Source organism: Oryzias latipes, chromosome 20 (genome assembly GCF_002234675.1).
Source record: "Oryzias latipes chromosome 20, ASM223467v1".
In the NCBI taxonomy this organism is placed as follows: domain Eukaryota; kingdom Metazoa; phylum Chordata; class Actinopteri; order Beloniformes; family Adrianichthyidae; genus Oryzias; species Oryzias latipes.
In genome coordinates, this window is record NC_019878.2 from 14,202,140 (window position 1) to 14,225,735 (window position 23,596).

At 36.8% G+C, this 23,596-nt stretch overlaps 1 protein-coding gene across 3 annotated transcripts in view; it reads right to left on the bottom strand.

Moving 5' to 3' along the window:
- tpk1 (thiamin pyrophosphokinase 1) overlaps positions 1-23,596 on the bottom strand; it is a 70,660-nt gene that overhangs the window by 23,233 nt on the left and 23,831 nt on the right. For 2 of the 3 annotated variants that reach the window (XM_011488835.3, XM_011488836.3), the window contains exons 5-8: positions 16,692-16,764; positions 13,693-13,788; positions 6,843-6,989; positions 1,579-1,690 (exon numbers count right to left, since the gene is read on the bottom strand). In XM_011488835.3, coding sequence (XP_011487137.1) covers positions 1,579-1,690; positions 6,843-6,989; positions 13,693-13,788; positions 16,692-16,764 — 428 coding nt within the window. The remainder of the gene's footprint in view (positions 1-1,578; positions 1,691-6,842; positions 6,990-13,692; positions 13,789-16,691; positions 16,765-23,596) is intronic. The other variant, XM_004080990.4, reaches the window with a different exon arrangement.

Genomic DNA, 23,596 nt, shown 5'->3' on the forward strand with positions numbered 1-23,596 from the left:
CGGATTCGAACCCTACATGTACATTGTGTAAATAACTTTGTATATTGACAACAATTTGTATATCATGTTCTTATTATTCAATGTCACATCTACTGTATGTATTGTACTTTTTTTTAACAACTATAGAACGCACATTACTGCTAATGCACTCTGGTTAGACCAGTAATGCATTTCATTGCCTTGTACAATGTAATAATAGAACAGATACATTGAATCAAATAGAATCGAATGGGATCTAATCAAATACCAGTCTATCAAAGCATTTAAGATAAATCTAACTTTCATTTTCCATCTCAGTTGTTAAACTTAGCAGTTACAAAATTTGGAAAAAACAAAACCAGGCCAGCTCAACAACTTCCTTTAAAATTGAAGCTTAGATTTAAACATTGTCAATTTCAACAGAATATCCCTATTTGAAAGCAGAATTGAATACAACCTCTGGAAGCAAGAAATGAAAAGGTGTCTTCTGGGCCAGAAAGTCGCTGCATTGGTCCACAGCCTACAACTTTTTCTATAGAAAAAGATATAGGCTTCAGAAAAGCTTTGAAACCCAAGTGAAGGGTATCATTTCAATGAACTTCTAAAAAGCTTTAGTGTCACTTGAATGGCTCTGCTCTGACTTTTTCAAGTAAGTTGGATTTAAATTGCTGCACATATTCGAATTTAAACAATCAAAGCTAACACAAAAACTAGTAGAAGGTGGTTTGGCACTATAGTTACACCAAAACAGATACTGTGCGTGCAGAAGTCAGATATGAGAGAAGAAAAAGAGATATTCCTCATTTTTTGTTTCAGATTCTGGTCCTTCCTTCAACCCAGAGGGAAATCATTACTCCAAGCCAACTAAATATGCATGTGGTTAATTATGCATCTTGTTATCACTGGCTAATCTCCATAAGATTCTCGTGTGTTCAGTCCCACTCATTACTATTCACAAGGCCATAGCACAGGTGGGGAAAGTAAACATACTATACAACACATTTTATCTCAACACATACACAAACAACAAGCTGATCAGCAGAGTTGGAAGTGCACGGACATGCGCGTCATTAAACACACACAACAACATGATCAAACAAGCGTGCTTGTGCTCGCTCAGGCGCACAGATTCCAAGGAACATGCAGAAACTGACAGGAGACATCCACACATTATACAGTTCCACTGACAGAAGGTCCAGGTTTGCTGCGTGTGGGTGGCAGCCTGGTCTGTGCCAACTCATTAAGAGCACAGCTGGCCTTATGGGCTAAAGTAGGGTGAAACCTCAGGGGCCCTCAGATTAGCGTCCGATAGGATTACCTCATAACGCTTAAGAATACGGGGAGCTCCTTGGGGTATGTAATGTATCTTCAACAAATAATACTCAATTTTTTTGGATTTCATTGGGAAACATTTGTTAAAGCAGTTGAAATGCTTCACTAAGGTAATAAAATCACTGCGGTCTTCAAACCTCTGCGAGAATATCAGACTTGTAACACCTCACTGCATCTCTAGATACTGTAAGATTATGTATAATGAGTCTGCAAAAGAAGTGTAGCAAAAGAAGCTGGAGACTAATAACTGGCTGTGAAGGGACTTACTCAGGTTCCATTTGAGCCCCGTGGTGACTGTTTGGCAGGGACCACCCACCGGAATGAGGCCACACCAGTCTCCTTCAAGACCTGTGTTCACTGCCAGTCTGTGGCTGCCCTGCTGGCACAAAGGATGAAGGTGTGAATGGATTAGTGAGGGTGTGCTCGTGTGAAAGTGGTGTGATAAATGAATGGGAAAGAGTGCAGAAATAAAAGTTTAAGCAAGGAGTCTTAAACTTTTTCTGTCCTCGGTGAAGAAACTGAGCCTCTGCAAACAGGGAACAAGGCTCATTTGATTAAATTATTGCTCTTGTCAAAACACCAGCCCATTTTCAGGACCCTGCTCTAACAAAACAAAAATAAATAAATAAATAAAACCTGTTGTCTTGAATTATAGTCCACTGTAGTGTGTGTGACAGAAAGTCGAAGGAATTTTTGTTCTGACACAAAGAGCTACACTGACAACCGGGTTTAATGCAAAAACACTGTTAAAAATATCACATATTAAGAGTATATTGTCACATATTCCAGTGTCTTAAAAAGAATAGAAGTAACAATATAATAAATAGCTGCAAGTATGCATGATTCCCGGTGGTGTCTGAAAGGCAGATGAGCAAATCTCTCTGGAGGAAGATGCCATATATCAAGAAATGATCTACACAGAAAGCAAATACTAACAAGCTTCTGAAATGCCACATTTGCTTCGGAGAAACTAGGCCTAGGAAACAAAAAGCAAAAGCAAGTATCTGATGCATTAAGCTACAAAATTACTTTAATCTGCTAACACCAGAAGAGATAAATGACATTGTTTTGACCAAAAAAAGGCCAAGGCACAATTTCCCTATTTCACAATACACTGAAAAAAGAAAAGAAAAGAAAACAAAAAGAAATCTTGAAAATCTTAACTTGGGAACCATTGTGGCCGCAAATAACCTGGAAAGAGCATCAGTGCCATCTGCTATGCCGACTAATGCAGATATCCACAAGATGCATCCCAATATTGAGCTAGAAACATCCTGACAGATAAATACTGGGTAACATTTAGGTCTTGTGTTGTGTTCTATACTTTTGAATAGTAGTTTATCCTTCTAATGTCAAACTAAAAAGAAAACAAAAACAAAAGTACAAACCATGAAATATAAAAATGTCTTTAATTTGCTTTTTGCTACCATATATAAAAAAATAAAGCTTTACAAAACGCATACCTTTTAAACACTGTAAAGTTATAGAAATTTTACCATTTTTATTTTATTCAGTAGAATTAACATTTTACGGATTTGCAGCAAGTTGCCAGTCATGGTAATGTGCATTTATGTAGCCATAAATGTTTAACAAAAACAGAAAACAAAAAACAAGGAAAATAGAAAAATAAAGAAAAAAAGTACACTTTAAGATCTATTATAGGCATGAATGCAAATCAGCATCCATTTATTATTTATTCTTTAGCTAGAGTTAAAAATATTTGCTATCAGTTTGCTGGTCTCAAGCATTTAGGTACAAGTTAACACAATATCAAGGACGAAATGCACACTCAATGATTTTAGATGAGCAAACGTTTAAATGCATTACAAAATGGATTCTTTACTGTCAAACAAAACAACCCATCTATACAAAAGACAGTGAAAACATACAGCATATTTAATTTTTCCATTCTTGATCATTTATTTATCATTTAGTACTCAAAGCCTCTGTTTGGGCGGCCGTGGTGCAGCGGTAGGGCGGTCGTCCCATGATCGTAAGGTTGCAGGTTCGATTCCCGCCTTGCACGCCCATGAGTCGAAGTGTCCTTGGGCAAGACACTGAACCCCACCTTGCCTCTGGTGGTAGGCGGGCGCCTGTGTTTGGCAGCGGAGCGACCACCAGTGTGTGACTGTGTGTGTGAATGTGTGTGTGACTGGGTGAATGGGTCTGTGACTGTAAAGCGCTTTGTCCTTGTAGGAAGAAAGGCGCTATATAAGTATACGCCATTTACGCCATGTTTGGTGCATGGCATTCATGTGGTGTCCCTGCCGCTCCCCCGGAAGGGAGTGGGAGTGATTCCAGATTCCAGTTGTTTCGTCTTTGCTCCTGTCCTGGCCGTGAACCTCGCCTCTCGTCTCACACCCCCAGCCATCCCCAAGTTCCATCCTGATGAAGCTCATCTGCTGTACTATTCAAACATGTAGTTGTAGAGTTAGATAAGCTAACTCCTATTTAACAGTCCTGGTACATCGCCTGTCTGTCCTGGGAGAGGATCCCTCCTTCTTGTTGACATCCCTGAGTTTTCTTCTTTATTTCCTGGAATCTGTTTTTTTTAGGGTTTTACTTACCAAGAAGGAGGATCTAAGGGAAGGGATGCCCAGTTTAGCTTAGTCTGTTTAGTTAAGTTTAGCCATTACCTATTGAATTCTATGACTTCTTGATTTCATGTTCCTATCCAATTACCAGTATGAAGCCCATTGAGCCAACTATTGTTGTAATATTGGGCTATATAAATATAATTGAAATGAAACTGAATTGAATTATTGCACATTTAAAAACAGGAAGAAAAAGAATGAACTTTTTAAACCTCCCTTTTCTTCTGAGTTATTTAAATCAAGGTCAGATCAAAGGAAACCACAGTGCAGCAATTTAGTTTCTTAGTCTCTGTAAATTTAGCATTGCTTGTGCTAAAAAGATGAAATTATTGAAGTTACTAAAAATGTTTAAACTGTAGGAGTGAAGAACAACGATTTCCTGGTTATTAAGTCTATTTCAGATGTCAACAGGTGACAAGGACCCCAAATGCGAATGACTATGCAGTCAGTTAAGAATAATTTAATAGCCTAACATGCATTTTTGAATCAATTCCACATCAATGTGGTGTTTAGCTAGGAAAACCTCTGCAACCTATTGTTTTTTTTAAATGTTATTTACCCAATCTTTTGCAGAAATTAATCTGTATCATTTTTTAAAACTAATTTGTTTAGGCCAATTCATTATCTAAATTAAATGGGAATTGATTTGCGCTGCTGTGAAACAGGTGTCAAAGCATGTTAGGTGGAACCGTGGCTACCATTTCTGTAACCCTGCTATAATAAAGCATCTAGAGAGCCCGGGGATGTCTCTTTGACCCTCTGGAGTTGCTTGCAAATGAAAAGTTGATGAACTCCTTACAGTTCCTTTCCTGTCTTTTTTAGGATTCAAATTGAGTAAATTTAGCACTTCCCAGGGACTCAAACTGATTAAAACATTCTTTTGTTGAGCGGGGACTCTAAATCAAAAGAACTGCAGTCTTTAAAGTGTCTCTACTAAAAATTTAAATAAGAGATTTGAGAGTCATGCAGATCCCTGAGCCAGGTATAGAAAATACATGACTTCTGTGAATCTCCCCGAGATGCCACATTAATGCTTTGACATCTTATGCGAGAAACACGCAGTAGAACAAACAGCTGATTTAATCAGAGCTTATTTAGATTTAGACACGCTACAGTTCATTCAAAATGAGGAAAAAATATCCTATTCATTTCAGTAAAATGAGCAGGTCTAAAGGAAAATTAAAATGTTAATTCTTTAAGGCTTAAAGCAAATTTTGAGAGACTCTTGTTTTAGATTAACCTATCTCCCAATGCCACTTTTGACAAATCTACGGAAAAAGATGATTATTTGAGCTTTAGTTTTATTTTGTTAACTCTGACTGTTTACACTAGAGCATATGCTCTGTTTGTGCCAATAAATCCTGAAACAAATAGGTAAAGAGCCTGTGATTGGATGCAATACAAGTGGTGGTGAAATCCACCAAAGTTGTCAACACTTTAATTACAGATGTAACTTACACAAACAGCACCGGGCTTTTCGAAGGTTGCACTCACCTTCATGTACAAGTGTCTGCGCTCATCAGTCGCCGGCGTATTGCAGCTGCATTGACAAATGAGCTTAATTTACCCTCACTGAAGTAAGATTAATTGGAGGTGTCGAAGTATGAAGCAGCAAATGACAGCACGCTTTTGGAATAATGACAAGATGTATGTAGAGGATGCAGGAGAGAGGTGTGCCTATGGTACAACAAGGCGTTGTCAAGACTGTGACAGTCAGTTCCTTGCAAAAGACGCACCATAGGTAGAAGGTAGTACGTGTTCTTAATGAAGGACGTTCCGTTTACTTGTAAACTCAATCAACAGAGTGCAAAGAGAAAGTGGCTGGCATAGAGGAAAAACAATCTGGCAGCTCTGAAAGAGAAACTCCAACATTCACGGCAGCAAATTGGGGCATCATAAGAGCAGAGAAGTGTGTGTGCTCCTGAAGTGATTACTTTATAGGAACAGAGTCTTCAACACTCCAATCAAGGTGAAAGTAAGGGGAAAAAACAGTTCAAAGTGAGAGAAGAAATGAAAAACTGAGATAAGGAAATATGGGTTTAGCAAAGAAACAAGAAGGTGCTGGTCTGCTGGAATACTTCAGAATACTTCAAAACTAACACTATTAGAAATTAAATTTATTTTCCGTTTTTGTTTACGTTTTTGAGTTTTACAGGGGTTTATCCAAATGTTTTTACTTGAAAACATTGATGATTTTAGTAATGAACTACACTGAAATCCATTGAGTTAGATGTGACATTCTTTGATGTTTGATGCCTTAATCTGCTTTTCATGGTTTTAATTTGATAAAACGCATTTACCAGGTAATATGGCAACCCATCAATCAGAGATCTCTTCTTTTCAAGCCATAAATTAAGCTCTACGTGACTTTAGTTAAAGATCACTATATTTAATTAAGCAAATGTGACTTAAGTGTGTCTTTGTTCCCCCCCCCCATTTTTTTAACTATGCATTTCATCATTTCTGTAATGAGTTTAATAAATCTGTGTGAATTCTTTATTGTTTTGACTACAATGCTTGAAATCAACCAATCAATCAATCAATCAATCAATCAATCAATCAATCAATCAATCAATCAATCAATCAATCAATCAATCAATCAATCAATCAATCAATCAATCAATCAATCAATCAATCTCTTCTTGGATTGCTCATAACATTCTTTTACATAATAGACAAGTTCATTAACCTCCTCCAAGACATTGTCCCAGCAGAAATGACCTTGGATCAAAACAGTTTTTTTGTTTTGTTTTAAACCCTAATTTGATAATGTCAAAGGGTGATAGAAACAAATTAGTTTAATTCAGCTAATATCATATGGTTACAATATTTTGTGTGCCATTATTTCCACATGTTGGGAAATAACTAACATTTTCCTGAACATGTATCTGCGGCCACTAATGAGGAGTTGAGTTATTGAGTTTTTTATTTACTCACAGGTCTTAGTAGATATGCCAAGCTTGTTCCCTGTATGACCAAAACTGGGAGTTGTGTCATGTAAAGAGCATGGTGAAGGGTTTCCACAGAAGCCATGATCTGGTCAATTCTTCCTGCCAAACCTCCAAGAGTCACAATTGTGTCCACCTGAAATGATAAACAGATTTCAATAAGGTACAGAGACGTACCGCAGGGCTCAGGTGCTGCTCTTTGGTTTACTATAAAAATGACAGACATCTGAAAACAAAGAGAAATCATCATGTAAATCAATAAATATAAGAAGAATAAATGTTCCAGATGAATAATGCCTAGACTATAAGGAAATAAAGCTAAGATTTCCTGACAAATGGAGCTTTTGTTATTAAACTGTAGTAAAATGCATCTCAATAGTGTACAGGGAAAAATAGTTGTTTAATGCAAGCACATAAAAAGACCAGGTAGAAAAGTACAATGAAACTTATTAAATTGCTCTCAGGCTCACCGAGTTCAATAAACCTTTAAATGTCAACATACTTCTGTTAATATCTTTATGTTGGCATTAATATGAGTAGTGCAGTTTATCTTTTGAATTAGGAGTTTCCCTTTAAAATTAAGCAGTAGCTACTTAACTTTTGTCTCGAGACACAAAAGTATGAACAGTAAATCTAATGTCACAAAGCTATATTGACATATCAAGAACAGCGAACTAAAAAAGCTTATCTGCATTAACGGAAGCACGAACGCACTCTATTAAATTTAGAGTAAACAAAATTATGTCTCCAAAAATGAAGGTGAAAATAATAAATGTAAATCAAGTGAGCTTAATGGATAACTCAGAATAGAAGTATTTCCCAAGACTTTGCAGATGAATTTAAGACTGGCTAAACTTTCATCCCACCCGGTACAATATTTACAGCTCTCAGCTGTTATTTCTTTTTAAGTCCCCAAGCAGCAAAGTTGCTGACAGCATTAAACTCTTTTAACAGGGACTCCAGAGCAAAAGTGCTGTCACACACTGAGGACTGTCAATCACACAGATGCTGAAATTCCAATTTTATATTATTATTACTTAGGTAACCTGTATTTAAGCTGCAACAAATATTTACATTACCTATGTTTAATAAGATTCACTGTGCCGCAGTATTGAATTAAAACACAATCATATCGAATTTTGCAAAAACAACTGATATTCCCCTTATACCTTGATAGTTCTGGCATAACTTTAAGTGTAAGATCTGCTAATGTAATTATATTTTTAACATAAAATACACACCATCACACATATTAAGATTTTTCCCACACAGATACCTTTTTGAGTTCTTCCATGTGTCACAGGATGCAATGTCAATTCAGATTGGTTCATTCCCTAACCCTTTAAAGTTTTGAGTTATTTGTCAGTGGATGTGTTTGTGCACAGAGGGCGTGCAGAGAGGTTCATTATCCTGCTAAGGAGCCGTCTACCCGCTTGAGTTCGACCTACAGACAGATGTTGTGGCATCATCTTCAAGATCTCTTCGATAAACTGCAAAATTCATGGTTGAACCAATAGAAGCGGCTCGGAACCCGAGGCAACAAAGAAAACTGGAGCATTTCCACTGCAAAGCTTCACTACTCAAGTGAGTTTTTTTTTTTTTTGAATCTGTAAAATGTTGCTTAGAATCAAACACATATACCAGGATGAATATTCTGTCCTGTGCAAATAATTTCAAACAGCTGGTTTTTGCATATAAGATTAGGTCACCTTTTCTGTAGTTATTGTTCTATAACCGAAAATTTTGTGTTTTTGGAGACGTTCTTCACATCAAACCAACTGATCTGAAAATTGTCACATCTTTTCCCATCCTTTCTCCATGGGCATTAAAAATTATTTTGAGGGTGTCAGAGAGCTTCTTGGATGAAAGCATAATGGCACAGACATTTCAGCAGCAAAGTATTAAATATGTCAAACGTTTGGATAAGGACAGGTTGCAATTAGTGTCATAAAACTTTAAATTTTATAGATAACAAATTCAAAGATCTTTTTTTTTCTTTTAAATGAATAGGGTATAAAAAAATGTTAGCTCTATGCATTACTTCTCTATGCATGCCATCATTATAAAAAAGCAAAGATCATCAGGCAGTTGTAAACAATAAAATACTATTCTTCCTTTAATTTACCAGCACAGTTAACTGTAATAAAGCTGTTTTTCTTTGTAATGACAAATGTTAATTTCCGTTTTTATGCCTTGCCATCTTTCAAACCATTTTAAATAACTGAATAGCAACCTCCTGTGGTGTTCATTTGTCACAGTTATTTCTATTTCCTGTTGACTTAACTTCTCTGAGCTACACTTCAGTGTATTCAACTTCTTCCAGTTCATAAAAGCTCAAAGTAAACCTATTCTTACTTCCTTAGAACAGAAATAATTCTCTCAAGTAAATGTGTTACAACTTCCTGTCTCTGGAGATGAAGGTGGAAGAAAACTGGAATGATTTACTTTAACATCTAAATGACATCCCTTTAAGCAGAGACTGATCTGTAAACAACAACAGTTCATAAACAAACTCACATCAGTGAGAGACAGACTTTGACAGAGTCAGATGGGTTTTAAAGTTTGAAATATGCAAATCTTGTCATAGGTTGATTTAATCCTATAGAAAGCTATGTGAAATGTTCTTTACTCTTTATACTGTAGTTTTCAATATTTGTCCTTTAAGTACAACTGCCTAGGTGTTGTTCCAATTATCTTGCTTCATCACTCCAGATTCTGCACATCAGCCCCGCAGAGGCCTGATAGTAAGTCAGTCAAACACGCACTCGTGTTGAACTTGTTGACCAGGACTGAGAAGATTGGTATGATATGTAGCAAAATGTGACAGGAGGCTAAAGTGAGGGAGGTTGTGGCCACCGGAGAAGAGTTCAATAGAAGATCTCTGAGTAAGATACACCTTCATCGCCCACTATTCTACAGAGAAAGCAGGACCATTGAAGCCCACATAATGCTGTCTGTCTTGTCTTCCAAGGACTGAACCTTAATAGTTCTTTTAAGAGCTATCCACAAAACCATTTGGAGGTTGATGGACTTTTGTCTATCTATTCTTCAAAGTTCATAGTCATAACTTTTAAAGTATTACATCAGTGTAGCAGTTAAACCTTGGCTTCAGGAACAACTGTGTGGTTTTTGTCCTTGTCGTGGAACCGTGGACCAGCTGTACACTGTCTTCTATTTCTGCTTCTTTTCATCATTTTTATGGACCAGAGACAGACTGGGGTTGGGGCAGCGGGGTCTGGTTTAGGGACCACAGCATGTTATCACAGTTTTTGGCAGACACAGTTGTTCTGTCATGTTGACTTGATAAAACCAGGACAACCACTTTGCATTGGGGCAGATCACAACTGATTACGAAGTGGCTAAATGAATGTCAGAAAGGTCAGAAGTATGTCCTGGATGGAGGAGTTTATGTATTTTGGGGTTAAAGGTAGACTTGAGAAAGAGATAGACAGGTAGATTGGGATGCTTCTGCTGTCTAATGGTCATTTCACCGGACAGTTGTTGTGAAAAGGGAACAAAAAAAGTGGAAATTTCAATTTAGTGGTCAGTCTTTTTTTCTACCCCCATATATGGTCTTTAGTTCTGGGTTAGCAGTTTTAGCTCAATTCATTTTAAATACAGACCATATAAACCCTAAAATCCAGCAGAAAAAAATCTTTAGCATAAAATTCAACAATCAGGCAATTATGTTATACTATCCCAATAACAGGTAAGATTAGACCAAAAATAATTGTAGGTAGAATTTTCAAAACAGGATAAGACTTTGTTTCCTATATGTAAATGACAGTTATCTGGTTCTAGTTTTTCAACATTTGTTGGAAATAATAAGATAATATCTCTTTCTTTAATAGAGGCAGTGTTATATTCATTCGCCCACACACGCAGTTACATACAGTCAGACATTTCTGACCTCAGAGTACCTCGTAAAGCACCTGAAGAATAAACGCCTTTGTAGAAAACACTAAAGACTAAGACAGCAGATGAGAACTTACTTCAAGCTACTTTTAATGACTATTGTTCTAGTACTGAATATTATGATTTAGATTAGGAGCATTTTTATGACATTTATATCCAGATATGAACAAGAAGGAGAAAAAAAAAAGGTTTATTGTTGTAGAAATGATTCTTTCCCTTTCTATCAAAACTGCTGAAAGGATTATTACCTTATTTATGCCAAACATTGTTAAAGTAAAAGCCAAAGGACAGTCGGCAAAGCAAGTTAGGTTCATAAATGAGCTTTAAAATTCATGGAAACCTATATTACAATCCAATAAAGATGGTATGGTACTGTTTTCCATCAGACAAATATATATGTTTGTTCTTAAACGAATTTCAGGAAACACTAGATACTCAAATGGTGTCAAATAAAGCAATGACTAAATATTATTTTTTATGACATGGTTTGGTCAAAATTTTCGGATACAGATTTGCCTTTTAGTGTCAATCAAAATTTTTAAGAATTATTGTTTTTTTTGTGTTTTTTGCACCCTGTCAAGCATTTGTTAATGATTTGTGTGTTTCGGGACATCTTATTACAAATTACCTATTATAACTCTAAGTAAAGCAAAACCCACTGACTTTTGCAGCTATACACAAATCACTCCTGAACCAAAAAGGAGATGCCATGGAAGGAAAGCAGCAGTTAAAAAGAGAGATAAAGAGAATACTAGGTTTGCAACATATCTTCCTGCAAACATTATGTGAATAAACAAATCTGTGAAGACATTCATTTAGCTGTTGAAGAGATTGACAGCATCGGCATGGTGACATTATGCGTTTCGCAGAGACAAGAAGAACATGTTCCTAATCTAAGTGTCTTTCGAACTTGTCTTTGGACTGTACACGTAGCCAGAAATGTGGTGCTGGTAGTTTAAAAAAAAAGGGGGGGGGGGGGGGTATTATACTTTTCCTAACAAACGGACAATGCTATCCTCAACATAAGGGGTGGGATTAAATAAGTCTGCTTCCTCCCACTGCTTTTAAAGAAAATATTGAATCTATTTTTGCCAAACTGCACATTTGATGGATTTAATGTGTCAGGTCTGGTAGGTACAAGTACAAATACATCTGTTTACAGTTAAGTGTAATTATAATGCCGTCTTTTACATGTGGATGCCTAAACAGGTATATGAAGATGTATCTTCATTAACTTTTATTTGTATTTTTTTTCCCAATCAAGTCATGACTAATCATCTGAAGTTTGATATATGCATGTATAGATATATATATATATATATATGGTGAGGTTCAAAGAAGCCAAACAAGCAGATAATCATGAATGCTTCTGAGAGGAAATGAGTTTGAAATTTTTAGAACAAATTTTAAGAAAAAAAGTTACATAAAATACTTGTTGACATTATAAAACCTCTGCATAACTGAATAAGATGCTTCCTTTCTGCAGAAAATATAAGCTCTTACAAATAAGAGCTTACATTTTCTGAGCAATTAATACAAGATTTTAATGACTTACTAAAACAAAAAACTGAAAACAAATGCTTCTTTAATGAATTTTAAGATGAAAACAGGCAAAAAGGGTTATGAAGCACCACAAAAACAGAAAATTAGGCAAAATCAGAAAACCTTTGCAAAAACAAGGCAACACAACCCTTTTCCGTGTCCAAAATAAGCCTCAAAGAGTTGTTGGAGTTGGATGACTCCAACGTTGCAGGACTTTTATTCTGAAAGTAAGCCAGCAGCAACAAACTATCCAGACAAAAGAAAAAAAACACTAGACATGTGCAGGTTCCTGCAGAGGTATTGGAACATTTTATCTGTTCCCTATTGGCTTAATAACCACACCAGCCATCCAAAATCAAATTGCTCCTCATTTGCATGCATGAGAAGAAATTAAACACAATTTATCACTCTACTTTTTGACAAAAACACTTCATTCTATACACACTGTTGTGTGGTGTATGCTCACTAACAAGATCGTTCTTGGACACTCTGCTGCTAAACCAGTAACTGTCTCTATTGTCAATCTTCAGATTATTTTAAGAAACCTGCAGCTTTTCTTTTTTGTGACACAGTTGGAGCATGTTGTGCAATTTGTAGTATGTTTTCCTCTTTATCTGTAATTATCTCTTTATTTCCTTTTTTATTCAAAGAATATTTGAACTAAATGATTCTTATGCTACGTTCACACCGGGCTCGGCAAAACGCATTTAAGCAACCCATTTCAATGATGGGTCTATGCAAACGTGCATTTCGTGATTCCGTGATCAAAACTCTGGCGATGATGCATAGCTATTTAAGTTTTTAAGGCATGCATGCTCACTGAATGCTCATTGAAAGGTAAGCCAGCTGAACTTTAACCAATTAGGGACTCCGATTTCGTGGTGACAAATGGATAGTGTACTTTTAAATTCACGGAAGTGCCAACCGTTTCAAAGTTGATCATAAAAGGGGAAATTTTTAATTATGGTTTGTGTCTGGCCAGAATTCCTTGACACCAAGTCTTTCATATATCTGTATAGAGCTGTGAAAGGAAAAGCTGGGAGCAAGATTCGGAAGATTTTCACCCCAATGACATTTGGCACCGAGACTCTTCCAACTGTGAGTTCATGCCAAGTATCAGGTCCAGTGTGAACATCGTACACATGTTCAAGAACCCAGGTACACACATGCCCAGTGTGTACATTAGAGCTGGATCTTGCATAGTGGTACTAAATGGTCATGCTTTATAGAGACACTGTATGAAAAGAAATGCTATGATGCATTTTAAATGCAATGTTTTCGTTTATTAAACCAAACAAATGATGAGACTTCTTCAGAAACAAATATTTTAGTTTTTCATTGTAGGTCAAACTGTCTGGTTCAATGACTAAAGCATAGTTTACCTGTAACTGTTGGTCCTTAATCTTCTCCAGCATAACCGCAAGACATTTGGTGAAGTCTGTTAGATCCTGGTCTGCTGTTTCTATTAGCGGGCAACCCTATGCACACAAAGAAAGGTAAAAAAAAAAAAAAACATCATGCAACAGCAACAAACACAATACAGCATTTGTTCATGTTCAGAGATAGCAAAGCAAAAACCCAGGCTGAGATAAGGATTAGAAGGACAAAAGAATAGCGGGATGGAGACATAAAGAGAGGCTAAATCAGTGCTTTAGTGTTGTCTAGCTGCCTGCAGGTTGTGTTTTTGAATAATGCAGAGTTTCAAGCCAGTGGCCCCAAACCGCAACATGTAGGTAAACAAGGACGCTCTGGCTTTCTCGCCCTTTATCTCTTTCTTTTTTCAGTGTCACTTTCCTCCTAAAACACACAGACTTCCCTTCATCAATGACACACACACACAAAAAGGAACAGTGAGTTCCCACAAACTTGTTCGCTCTGCTCCGTTTGATCGCATCCATTCGTTTCCGCTTTATCCTTCTCTTCCATCATCTCTCCATCCCTTTTTCTCCTTCTCTCTCTCTCTGTCCCTTGTGAATGCTTTGCAGTTCTCTCGATTTTCCATTTATGCAGAATTATTCACCGTTTGCAGCAAATCTCTGAAGGAACGCCTCAAAACTTTCCCTATTGTTCTCATTCAAAAGAATTACCATAGTAGTCCTTTCTCTCCCACAGAAAAAAGGATTTGCTGCCCCCCCCCCCCCCCACCCCAACAACCTGTGTAATATTTATGAAAAAAATTAGGATGACAAAGAAAGATATGCAATGAGAACATAAAAAAATAAATAAAAGTAACAAAACTGATGGCACTCTGCAATCTGTGATGTCTGTGCCTCATTGTGGTTAGGCGTGATAACATTATGGGAATAGTGGTAATATCACATAGTTGTACAAGATACAAAACCCCTCAAGCTTTATACACACATGGGCCTTTTTAAAAGGTGGTCCTACAAAATACCGAGCGTTTGATGCAGGAGCTGACTATTTTTTTAGTTTTTTTATAGGCATTTATTAATTGGTTTTTAATTTAAAATAAAATAAAAACATGATGTTATGCTGATTAAATTAAATTAGTGTCTTGGGAACATTATTTTTTTCCTCTGTGTTGTGTGGGTGTGCACATGAGCAGCAATTTTAATTTAAAAAAATCACTACTTTGGCTTCAAATAAATGAAAGGATTAAAAAAATCATGCAAAATGTATTAATCTTTTTCAGTCATAATTGGTAGCTATTTAAACTTTGAATTTATTTATGTTGAAGTTAAATTAGAAATATTTTATAAAAAATATTGTACAATGAGAACTATGAGCAGATCTGTTGGGAACATACAAGCCTTCAATGAATTGCTAGGATCATGTCCTGTTTGCCATCCATTTCTCCATCTTTTAAACCTGTCTAATCCCTTTTTGGGTCACAGGGTTGCTGGAGCCCATCCCAGTCACCATTGGGCAAAAACGGGGTAGGCCCCAACAGTTCGCCAGACTGTCACAGGGTCCCACAACTACACACTCTTAGATTCCCACTTTGGGAGAATTTAGAGTCATAAGATCCCTGTTTTTGGAGCGTGCAGGAAGCTGGAGTGCCCAGAGAAAAAATAAAATAAACATGAATGGGAGGAAAACACGCCATCTTCACACAGCTGGGATCTCAACCAGGGCCTTCTTGCTGTGATGCAAGATCCCTAACCACTACACAGCCCCATAGTGGAATTTTGTGGGGCTTCAAGTACTGTTGTTATGTTTAATGCGGCAAAATGTCAAAAGAAAGGTGGATTAAAGAAATTTTATTCATAGATAACACTAGATGGAGTTTTGGGTGATTGTGTCTCAATGTTCTTTTGAAAGAGTGCAAAAAGCTGAATCTAGTTTATAACTGAAATTCTGTTTCACTCACAGCTATTCAGCACGACTCAGCTTCTAACAAAATGCTTGAAAAGTTGCTTTCAGATGTGACATTTAGCTTTTTCCAGAAATCTTTCTTGTTTGCTCATGGGTGAGCCAGCATAGGATCACAACATCCCTTGTGTGCAATGTGTTCTGACAACTGAAAACGCAACACACTGGCACCTGGGTAAAACTCTAAGGGTAAAATAACAGTGCAAGAGAATGTGGAAAGGGCTTTGCTTTGCTAACATGGCTGACAAGACTGTCACCTATCCATAATATTGATGGATTTTATAAAATGACATCAATACACACTCATCTGAATGACAGCACAAAGCGCCAATTAATAGGAACAGATCTGCAGGGAACATGCAAAATCTCAATAAATGCCTCAGAAATGTTCCTGTTTTGACATAATTTGGTCATTTTTGGGACTTAATAATAGCAAACTGTTCAAGTAGACAAAACGTTGAATGTCAGTTTTTGCACTCTTACATACAGCCACAAAAAAAACAAGAAAAAGGTAAAGAATTCACTGATACACTGCATCTAAAAAACAGTTTCAAAAACAATAAAGTGAATTGTGTTGTGAGAAACTTATAACTTTGCTGGATACCAGTGACAGTTATTGGCACATATCTATATTAAAACTTTCAATCATGACATTTCAGTCAACATAATCGTTCCAGCTCTTGATTACAACATCCCCTTGAATAAATCCAGCCGCCCCAACTGGTATAGTTACATTAGATGGCTGCAGGTAATTGAAAAAGCTTTGCACAGATATCGGTATTGTCTGCTTTCTAAGTGGCATTTGGTAGAACAAAAGCTGACAAAATGGAAAACAAACCTAAATTCCTCCTCCCTTTCTTGGAATGCAATTTAAAAAGAAAGTCTACATTGTAGAAGTTGGGAAGAAAGTAAAGTTTCTGACAAGGAGCACATTTGTTCATTTGAGTCTTTTGACTTATTTTTAGATTGAGTTTGACAAGATGTTGAAGCCCCTGGCTCTTTAGTAGTTACAGTGCTCACCTATGTGTGTAAGTTTAGCTCCACTCACCTTGTCTGCATAAAAAGCCTTGACCTCAGCAGTAATGGAATCAAAATCCCCGCTGATATAGTCAGGCAGGAAGCTGGATATGAGGATAGAGTGACAGAAGGAGAGGGTTCAGATTGAAAGAGAGGTAGAGATGGAAGAAAGAAGGAAAAAAAGAGAGACGACATTGAGGCATGTGGCAGTTCTTTGATCTATGGAGCAGGGGAGAAGAGTGACGCCGCAGGGGAAGACGAAGAGACATGGAAACTGACAGGGTGATCCTCTGTGGCGCTGATCTCTGCCCTGTCACACTCACATGGCAGACTGCAGACACACACAGACTGATAGGGAAGCAAACACTGCAGCATACATAAACAAAGCATCATGTTTTTTTGCTCCGATAATTAGCTACAGCCTAATGAACTCAAACATCAACATGGTAGATTAATTAAGGCTGTGGGTTGGATCGCTGTCAGTTGCTATGTGTCTAAAGGCACAGACACAAAGCACATGGTTGCAATATGGTAGCTTAAGCAACTGTGAACAGAACTAACTCTAGGTGCAATATGATGAGTCATTTCAAAAAGACAGTGTTTAGAATTACTCTGTAACACGGCTGATAAAAATTGTAGACTAAAATAAATTAGCTTTAAGTATACAAGATGGGAATCTATGTGCAGTATTTCTGGATAGTAAAGCACAAACATTCAGGCCCAGTTGATGTTGATCTGGTATTGATTTGTTTCAGTTCCTCAAGTTGGTGCTTTCCCAATTAAAACCAAGCATCAGAAACTGTTATGTGTTTTTAAGAAAGTATGGGCATAAAGAAAATCAATACCTATTTTGACACAGTTCAGGAGAACAACAAATTCTATAGTAAAAAAAAAAAAACAGAAAGTAGGATTGCATTTAAATTACTCACTGTATACGAGAACTAAAGAAAGTGACCCTCCTTCTAAATAGGACATACATGCTGGATCCAAGAGGCCAAACTCCCATTGACTTCAATTGAGAAACAAACAGCTATTATAATTGACAGAATAACCAATCTTTCTCTGATATATTTTTTATCATGTTCTTGCTATACCTGATTTTTTCCCCCCATATTTTTTCTGTGGTGCAAGTTATTCTAGTTATAAACTGGCCAATCTGATTCCTCGATAAAAGTATGGCAGCATCTGTTTTGTGAAAAAGTGGCGAGTGAATTTACTTCATTTCGGTTGAAACAAAAATATCTTCAATCATTAAAATGAAATATCCATTGATAAAGAAGCAGAGAAAGAAATGTGTTATTGGTATTGCAACTTTTTCAAGAATAACTACAGCGGCTAAAAGTATAAAAAACAACAAAAACAAGAGAAGAAAACAGAAAGATTTATGTAACCATTCGTTGTGCCCTGTCTACTCCCTTATGGCGCTAGATGAGTGTGTTATTGTATGTCTTTATGATTTTAATAAGTGTAGTTATTGCTATCTGGTGGAGGCTGTGTCTAAATTGCTTTGTCCTTGAATGTATTCACTTGCACTTATAAGAGCTTTAAAGGGGTTGTCAGACAGTGATTTTTTTTTCAACTTTCCTTTTAGACCTTTTTAAATAGATGAAAAAATGAAGTTCTTCCAGAAGTAGGAGTGGGGACCAGACTGCTGTTAAGCCTGTCCAAGTGGGCTTTGATTCTTCTCCTGGAATCAGAAGTGTCCACTCTCTGACTCCTTTTTTTTTTTTTCAGGTTAGGTTGAGCCGTGCTGTAAAGATTTTTGCTTGATCTATGATGTTCCCGGACTCTTTGGGGTTTGGGGTCTTTCAGCCTCATTCCTTCTGATGCAGATCATCCACTGAGGATTGATCAAGTCCTAGATCACATTTACTAAGTACACTAGCAGTTGCTTATGTAAAGCTGCTGAAGATGACTCACTGTGTTTTAGAATCTAAAAAAGGTCCTTTAAAAATACATTCCTTGAGAAAGAAAATTTTTTTTTTTAAAACCTACGTTATAAAAAACGTTGCAGAATTGGGGTTATCATTTCTGCTGCAAGTAAAACTGATAAAATGATGGTTGAGATTTTTTTTAAAAGAGATGAACACATTTATGTCCCCTGCCTTTTTAGTTTTGTGTGTGTGTTCTTGTATAAGAGGCTGGGCCGTGTGTGGTTGTTGCTATCTAGCGGCATTACAGGTTTGACATTATGATTTTATGGTTGACCAGGTGTTCTGCTTGTGTGTTTGCTTGCATGTGTGTGTGTGTGTGTGTGTGCATTCCCCAGAAAGGTGCCAAGCCTGCGTTCCTGTCAGTTTAAAAGTATATGTATAGGGAATATTTGATCCCTCTCTGTGTGTTCCCATTAGCACCAACACGAAGCGTAAAGACCAACAGAAGAAAAAAATGCACATCATCTGTAACTACATGTGCCCACAGAAACAGACCCCACAAGACTCATTCAAAACAAAAACAAAAAAAAACTACCACCTGAAATAAACAAAAACGTAAGCATTTTAGTCTAATGCTGGCACACATTTTAGGGCAGTTTGCACAAAAAAGCAAATATACTGGAGCAGAAGCACTGGTGCATTTTGCTCCACTTAAAAAAAAAAAAAAAAACAGACTGCCACATTTGCATCTCCATCCTTTCTTGGTTTTGTGACCTGTGAGCGTGACACTATTGGCATCAAGTAATCGACCAAGCCTGAGTTTAAATTTTGGTTGGTGTTTGCAGCTGTGACTTCCGTTCTGTTTGTGTGTCTGAATGTTGTGTGTCTGACAGTCCTCACTTCCACATTAATATTAACTGACACTTTAATTTGAATGGGAAATGGAGCATTTTACTACCAGTAGGTCTGAGTAGCAATGGTGGGAATGGCAGTGTGACCTTTGTTGGTGTTTGCATGATTGCTTATGTGTGTATGTGTGTCTAAAAGCTGCCTGCTTGTCTGCATCCTTTTACTCTGCTTTCCTTCACGTTATCCACCAGTTTACCATACTTTTCTCCATTATAGCTTTTATTTGAAAATGTTTTCCAATTTGTCTAAATTGCTGCGATTTCCTACTTTTTCATACATCGTTTGGAGAGGAAATTTGCTCTTTCCTATGTGCTTTTGCTTTAAACATCTATTTCTAATATGCAGAAGACCCATATATCCATTTAATTCAAAGCAATTCCCTAAAATGCTCAATTCTCCTACTTGTGTCAGCAATTTCAGCCTTACAAAAGCATTTCTTATTGCTTCTCCTGTCTTTTTTTCTCAATAGGAGAAACACCTCTGATTATTTCTTTCATCCATCTCCTCTTTCAATGTAATCAAGAGAGAAGAACCTGTAAAAGTGGAGAAAGAGTTTAGGATAATGCAATTACAGCTCATACACATAACATAAAGTTTAACTCTTGCTCATAACAGCTTATTTGAGCACCAGGTACCAGGACTAATCACAAAATCATTTGTCTTTCATATTTTTGTGTGAAACATCCCAATAACTGCAAATAATGCTTTTCATCACGTCTCTTTAATTTATTTTCTTGTTTCTGGGCTGTGAAGAGCAATGACACAAAGCAAAGGACAAAAAAGTTAAATCTTCTGCATTGTGCATTTCTTCATTCGAAGCCCCTCTAGGGGGCTGCCCTTTTCAAATCTCCATGCATTTAAAAAAGCAAAAAATATACTGCAAAATTGCAAAACCAAAGACTTCCATGCTGTGAGGAGAGAAATGACATGAAGTTGCAAAAGTTTGCAAAATGAAAAGCACCTCATGTAGTCGCGCCAGCATGGACAAGTAGGGTAAACAGCATATTAATGTTTGACTTAAAATACAACTTGCACAACTCCTCGTACGCAAAATGTTAGCTTTTATGCAATTCTTTTGTTGAACCGCATAGTGCTGTGTTCATTTGATCAAACCGTTTAAAAAAAAATGGGATCCTGAGAAAGACATCTTCAATGACAACTATTTACAAGATTCACACAGACAATGTTGCTACCAGTTTGCATTTGATCAGTGATCATATCTAAACAACAAAAAGCATGGGCACTTTTTATGATTTACAATTAAATTATAGTCTGAATAACATAACTATGCTTTTACACAAACTAAATTGTACAACAGATAATGCAAAATAGATTGTGTGTTTTAGTACTATGTTCCACATTCTGAAACAGTAACACATTGCTTAAATCTGACTCTTCAATATTTGTCTCATGACTCAGCTTTCTTCAAAACATCCAAGTGTAGTTGGTAAAAGTGGGACTGCGAGGATCAGCTTTGAACTTCTTGTTTACTGCGGTCATGGACAGACTGACAGATGAAGTTAGACAGGACTCTCTGTGGACCATGATGTTTGCAGATGACATTGTCTTTTTTTGTAAAAGCAGGGAGTAGGCTGAACAACATCTAGAGGTGGAGGTTTACTCTGGAATGAACAGGACTGAAGGTCAGTCACAGCAAGACAGAGTATGTCTGTGTAAATGCGAGGAACAGTGAGGTAACAGGGAGTAGAGGGGGGGGGTCGAGGACTTTAAGTACTTAGGATTAACAGTCCAAAACAACAGAGAGTATGGGAAAGAGATGAAGAAGTGTGTGTAAGCATTTGGGAATAGGTGGAGGAAAGTTCCAGGTGTGATTTGTGACAAGAGTGTCAACAAAACTGAAAGAAAAGTTGTAGAAGGCTGTGGTGACAGCAGCCATGGTTTAGAGACTGTTAGAGCAAGAGACCAGAAGAGGAAGTGGAGGCAGGAGAGATGAAGATGTCGAAGTCCTCTTTGGATAGAATCAGGAATAAAAACATTATGTTTTTACGATTATGTTGGTAAAATGATGCTGAGGTTGGAGATACCAGGAAAGAGACTTAGAGGAAGACCAAAGAGGAGGTTAATAGATGAAAATACTGAGGGCATGAGGGTGATTGGTGTAAGCAAGGAATATACAGAGGATTGGGTTAGATAGAGAAGAATGATTTAGTCTGGTGGCCCATAGAGAGAGCAGCTGAAAGACAAAGAAGAGTAGGTTTGGGTTTAATTGATTAAGCAAATTTAGTCTAATGTTTAATGTATACATTTTTGAATAAGCACCTGACACAAAGACTCAAAGATTGACACTCAACTCCCACATCATAGGATGAATGCCAGTGCATTGGCTGATGCAACAGAGCAACACAGAGCAGCAAATTTGAGGGTTTCACTCATTTAAAGGAAAAGTGAGAAATATTCAGAAAAACAGTGTCGTAATGTATCACCATGCACAATGCACAGGGTTCACTGGTTCTTACATCTTCATACTTTGCCTGTGCTGAAAGCTAGAGTTTGAGAAACACTTTGCTAAGGGAAAAATCCATTATATTTTGGTTGCCACTAACAGCTCTTTCTATTCCTCAGATTATTGTGGCACAGTAGCTTCACTGCCTTGCTATTGTTGAATTAAAAAAACAAACAAATACTAATTTAATTTAAATATATATACACATATATTGTCTATACACCATTTTGTGAAACAACGGCAACAGGAAACCATCAACTTTACTGAGCTACAAAAAAAAAAAAAACACATCACACATCCTAGTACTTTGTGGGATACATCCAACATATATGAAAATGTGTGTATTTTCTGTTTAGTTACTAAATCACTCCGTGTCTGATCAAACAATGTCTAATTCCCCACTTAATCAGGTACCTTTGATTAGTACCGTAAGAGCCACATATCGTCAATATTCCACTCACCTCCCACAGGCAAAACACATTTGCTAAGTTTATTAAGCCTCTATTATGCTTTGGCCTACAAGGCTCACCACTGAGAGCAAGGGAGAAGAAAAGAAAAAGACATGAATGTAATTTTAATTTTTTAATTAGGCCAATTTTAATAAAGGAAATTTAAACACAAAAAAAGTTGCAACATGTTACGAGAATTCAAAAGTGCAAAGCCTTAATGGAAATTGGCAGACCCCAGTTCCCCATGCTCATCAACTACACTTTGCATGTCACTTTCAAACACAAAAGCACTAAAGAAAAATATTTAAACAATAATTTTCCAAAGTACAAAATTTATCCGACGTGTGTTACAATTTCATGTTGGAAAAACACAAGAAATATTAAAAATAATGATTAAACAAAAGGACAAGAAAAAAGCACAACTTTTAGAGGTATTTCCTTTAGTTCTTCTTTGGAAAATTGCCCTTGAAAATGATGTTTACTGAGGGTTGACAGCATTCTCTCCTCCAAACCAGGATACAGACAATAATATGCTGACACAACTGTACTCTAAAAGCCTCTTCTGCATAAGTACACCACAGCTTAGTCAAACACTGACACAATCACATTTGCTTATGTTTGCATCTCCCTCAAATCATACACTGTAAATGTTATAAGACCTGCTTGAATAAAATTACCTCCTCCCACATTTCCCACCCTCTTATCCATCTCCTCACCCTCTCGACTTCTCAGAGGACTTGATTAAGAGTGATAATGAGGCGAAATACAGTTTTGATTTGAAGAAAGAAAAATGTAGGTCCAGTTAAAAGTAGGATGATAAAATGAAAGGCCATGTGAGACATAAGTCACTCTGACCCTCTCACGCACTTAGACTCTCACTCTGACATACGTATAACCTATAATTTTCACACTTATTGCAAATACATACTGTTTCTTTACATAGACATGCATTGTCCTCACACATAGACATTTTTTCTATTTACAAATAGTAACAATTGGTTCTGATATTTTCATGTTGTTTTCTTTTATTGTTTTTATTAACTATATGAGAGGGTTAGAATAAAGTCATAAGATTATTCAGGAACACGAGTTCTAACATCGTTCTTACAATCCAATCTCCTTGTAGATTTGGCTACTGCATAATAGGACAAAGGAAACGTCAGAAAAATGATGATAGAAGCAGCAGTTTTGAATGCTAAAAACATCCTGATGCCTGAAAATTCTACAAGACATGAAAGAA